Genomic DNA, 5,212 nt, shown 5'->3' with positions numbered 1-5,212 from the left:
TACAAGAAACACGAAACAAACACCGTTTTTAACTATCACTGTTACAAGAAACACGAGAAAAACACCGTTTTTAACTATCACTGTTACAAGAAACACGAGAAAAACACCGTTTTTAATTGTCCTCTTAATACCAACATTACAATTATAGCATAATTTCTGTGGAAACATACTTAATGATAAAATGTTCATAAATATTGATGTATCATACTCACTTCCACTATGATGGCGATGAAACGTCGCGCACAACGGAATAGGAGAAGTGCTACGACAAGTGCTCGTGCTTGTACTCATCAAAGAACCTATGCTGTCAGAACTCGGATCGCGAGTATTGGTCCTATAACCTCCCAGTGATCCTATGGCTTCTGCTTCAGAAGAACCTATAGGTCAGAAAACATAAACAAGACAAAAATGAAAGAAACATCATAAACGTTTCGCTTGGTTTGAATTTTTCACAAAGCTACACGAGGACTATCTGCGCTAGCCATCCCTAATTTAGCAGTGAAAGACTAGAGGTAAGTCATCACCACACGCCGCCAACTCTTGGGCTACTCTTTTATTTACCAGCAAATAGTGGGATTGACCGTCACATTATAACGCTCCTATAGCTGAAAGGGCGAGCATGTTTGGTGGCAAGGTGATTCGAACCTGCGCCCTAACCACCTGGCCATGCCGAGCAGCGACACAAACGTAACAACGTATGCGTGTGAAACAGTGAAAGATGTTTATTTACGAAATATTTAATGTTGGTAGGAAGGGTACGTTAGTAATATTAATACAACAGCAAGTAAAAAACATCTTTTCAGCTGAGCTTTTGTAAAACAGATTATCAAGAATAACGACAAAAAAAGCCCTCGATAGCACACTTTTTACAATAAATTGCACGTGCCTAATCAGAACCTGAAACAGAGTAGGCAAAAATGATGATTTAAGTCAATCTGTACCACTTTTGAAACATACAATTGGCTTTTTTGGTCTGCACCAAAAATATTAAACTTTGAAAATTAGTATATTATAATAACTGATAGTATATGAATTTTTTAGGGGGGGGGCAAACCTACACAATGGGTTATCTGCGTTGACCCACCGGGGGATAAGTAGAAGTTATGGACTAGAACTGACAACCAATACAATTTCTTTTTCGCATCAAATCTGACATATATCATTCAACATACAATTTTTGTCTTGGTTGTTCACCTGCTGTTATTCGCTTATAATTAAAAATTCGTTTCGTCATCTGGAGTCACATTTTAATTTTGAACGGATTGATTTTAAAAAATGCTGCCATATTTGGTGATAAAAAAACTTCGTTTCTTTCACACAACAATGGTGTGTGTGTGTGTGTGTATCGTCCACACCACTGTTATATATATCTGTCGCATCCCAACTGGCCTGGTGAACTCTGGTATTGGGCAAAAGGCTTCCTCGGCACTGGATAGAGCAGATGTAGAGTGATTGACATATTATAAATTTGACTTCACCCACGGGTCTTAGAATTACTGATGACCCGCTCCAGGAACAAGAAACGTAACATAAATAAAGTTTAAGGAAGAAAGAAAAATTGGTTTCTCCTCAAGAAGGAAAAATAATTTTATGCTAATAGACGACTTTGACCGTCTAAAATAATACGTCACTACTTTGTTATTAGAATATAAGTATCTTTTAGTCTTTAGTTCCTATAGTGGTGTTTATGACAACACCAACAAAGCTGTTCTAAAGTTCATTCATGCAGTGAACTGCTCAGAAATTCTTCTTAATCTCTAAAAGAAACATATTACTGAAATCGGAAAGTAAAGGCAGAAGCATCTTTCGGCAGCTAGCTAGAAAGACTCTCACTCTTGACCAACCTAAAGCAGATTTTAGTGGTTTTAACGTTCTAGCTTCTTAAGAAATTTTGTTTTCCTTCAACAACTAAGTATTAGCTAAAATACTCTGTTCAACCAGTAATTAGCAAGAAAAATATTTGCGTTGTTAGTCATTCTAACACTTAACGGCATAACAAGCTCTTTACTGTTACTACTATTATCACAGTCATCAACCAACAGTTGCTTTTCGAGAGATCAGTTTTTATTTCACACCCGAGGGTGGTGCTATCTATTGACGAGCTCGAGTACTACTAAAACATTTTTCAGAATCTAGTAATATAATTTTCAGCAGTATCTGTCATCTTGTTTGTTCTTCGTTTTAGCATTTTTTCTTTAAACTTTCGTTTATTATGACTTAGTGAAACAAAAACTGTTATATATACATATATATTGTGGTTTGTTACTTTACTCCTGCAAATTTCTAACACATTCAAAATATACTTCCCTTATTGTCTGATCTTTGCTGACAGATCACGTCTAACATGAATTTTAAAAATTAAAATCAATCCAAACTCTTGTCAAACGATACAGCTCTCCCAACATAACAAACTCAACTTAACCCCAAACGTACAACTCTCCCAACATAACAAATTCAACCTAACCCGAAACGTACAGCTCTCCCAACATAACAAACTCAACCTAACTCTAAACGTACAGCTCTCCCAACATAACAAACTCAACCTAACCCTAAACGTACAGCTCTCCCAACATAACAAACTCAACCTAACCCCAAACGTACAGCTCTCCCAACATAACAAACTCAACCTAACCCATAACATCTTAGATTAACGTAGTAACCTTGTTCTTCCTCACACAGACACTAGATCGAAACCATAACTATCTACAAATAAACGCATTTGTCTTTATTTAATGCTCACAGTGGTTACCGTTACAGATATACTAACAACTGAAATGCTCGAACCAAAAGGCATAATAAAGATAACTAATAATTCTTGATAACACTATGTTCTTACGCGAACAAATATAATTTTTTTTGTTTGTGTTTAAACGCAAACCTATACATAATGGGCTGTCTGCGCTATGCCCAATGAGGATATCGAACCCCAGTTTTTAGCGTTATAAGCCCTGAAGCCCATAAGGAGGCACAAACATAATAATCAATGTGATTAGCAAATAAGATGGATTTTTCACCCTTTAGCCTTGAAAATAATAAACTGTTTTCTGCTAAGGAATTAAGTTAATAGCTAAACTTTTACCTCTAGGTTTAGATGACAGCCAATCAAAATCGTTTTTTTAGCATGATTTTTAAAGTTGTATAGGTATGTAGTAGATTTGTCGTTAGATCCACCGTCCCATTAGCTAATACGGTGTTTTATGTTCCCATTAGTTCGTTTTGTTATGAATTTCGCGCAAAGCTATAAAAGGGCTATCTGCGCTAGCCATCCCTGATTTAGCAGTGTAAGACTAGAGGTAAGTCAGCCAGTCATCACCATCCACCGCCAGCTCTTGGGCTACTTTTTTACCAACGAATAGTGGGATTGACCGTCACATTATAACGCCCCCACGGCTGAAAGGGCGAGCATGTTTGGTGTGACGGGGATTCGAACCCGCGATCCGCAGATTGCGAGTCGAGCGCCCTAACAACCTGGTCATGCCGGGCCCCATTAATTCGAAGTGTACCGCTAAGTTACGTTTCCAACTGACTTACTTCACACTAGCTAATACGGTGTCTTATGTTCCCATTAGTTCGAAATGTACCGCTAGGTTACGTTTCCAACTGACTTACTTCACACTCCACGCCAAACAGAAATCGCAAATTAGTATTAATACCTCAGGTGTTGTTATTTGCTGCCCGCCATAAACTAACTTAAACTCAGCTATTAAAATAACTCCTTTTTAAGAAACTGAAATGATAAACATTGCATTTTTTTTTCGTAGAGGCAAGAGCTTTGAATTATGTGAAAGTAAAATTGAATGGCTCAAGCTCAACAAAGACTACACGTTAGAGTGGTGTGAAGGTCGGATATATAATAAGATTTGAATCTCTCTCTCTTTTTTTTTCCACGAAGGGGATAAGTGGCGCATTTTATCGTCCAGGATTACCGACTTGTTCTTTACACACAGACATATCAGAGAGATGGGTAACTAAACTTAGAAGTGAGATGAGCAAGAAAAACGGGCTGCCTCATTCTGTACTTAACCTGCTTCGAGCATGCGCTGTCTCAGAACCTGGACAATAAAGAATAGAATGAGCTTTAAAAGTTTAAAGGCTTATATCTCGGATTTCCTGACACATCCAAGCTCAATAATTCCAAGTTTTTCTAGAAACCTGCTTTTGTAGTAAAGGTACTGTCATCAATAACGTAATTTTGTGTATAAAAAAATAAAGAATAAAGCTTTCATAGAACAAATATTTAGTTTATTATCTAACTATCCATGTCAGGTTTAGAGATTTAGACCTAGTTGTAAAGTTCTTGCGGTCTTTTTTTTTTTCTAGCCCAGCTGGTAAACCTTAAATCACCCCTCATTTTTATGAAGTTAAGCAGCCCATGAAACATGTTATGAAGCAAATATTTAATTCCTTTCAGAACATATTATCGTACTTTTTTTCCTTGGTTGATTTAATTCTGCATTTCTAATGTTGTTAATAATACGTATGGACGGAATTACTGAGGTCGTTCGATAAAGTTATGAAGCATGTAAAGGTATATTTGTAGAAGGAAAATATGCAAGGAAATATATATTGTTTATTAAGAACAAGGTATATGGTTTAGTGGAAATTTGAGTTTGAGGTGTTGACAAGTTTGAACGCTCGTACCACAGAAACGAGAATCAAATCCTCAAATATTTTATAAAGATACGAGTCCTAGGAATTTAATGGAAACATTATCTTGTTCAGTGGTCAATATTCAAGGGGCCGGATGTGGTCTAGTGGTTAACGTATCCAGAAATTCAAGGTTCGAACCCACGATATGCCGATGAACACGCTTCGTGCTTTCATTTCTTTCATTTGTGGACGCGTAATCAAAATGACAGCCAATTCTGCTATTTAATTAAGAGTATCAAGGTAGGTGTCACGTCAGCAGATCAACATTAGAGATAGCTATATCTGAACCTTGGAGTGTCCGAGTTGGCTCCACGTGTAGCATTTGGTGGTGGTTAGGTTTAAAATACCACTGGTCATAAGGGAGCGACAATAATCTACCTTGAGAAACCATAAAATGTCAAATTATCTCCACCTATAGCCATCACCTCAATGGCAAACAACAGTATAGCCACCCATGTAGCTGTTCTGGAAATTATCTTAAATTAAACTGATCTTTTAATTTCTTTTATAATTATGAACTGCTGTGAATTACGCTTCTGTCCTGTAGTTTTATGTGAACTTA

At 36.9% G+C, this 5,212-nt stretch overlaps 1 protein-coding gene across 1 annotated transcript in view; it reads right to left on the bottom strand.

Moving 5' to 3' along the window:
• LOC106465093 (protein TANC2-like) overlaps window positions 1-5,212 on the bottom strand; it is a 55,444-nt gene that overhangs the window by 37,601 nt on the left and 12,631 nt on the right. Inside the window, exon 5 of the mRNA XM_022392921.1 lies at window positions 213-377. Within this exon, the coding sequence (XP_022248629.1) occupies window positions 213-377 (165 nt within the window). The remainder of the gene's footprint in view (window positions 1-212; window positions 378-5,212) is intronic.

This window comes from Limulus polyphemus, unplaced genomic scaffold (assembly GCF_000517525.1).
Source record: "Limulus polyphemus unplaced genomic scaffold, Limulus_polyphemus-2.1.2 Scaffold1833, whole genome shotgun sequence".
Lineage (NCBI taxonomy): Eukaryota > Metazoa > Arthropoda > Merostomata > Xiphosura > Limulidae > Limulus > Limulus polyphemus.
The sequence above is the reverse complement of the archived record's forward strand: the minus strand, read 5'-3'. Positions and strand labels throughout refer to the sequence as shown.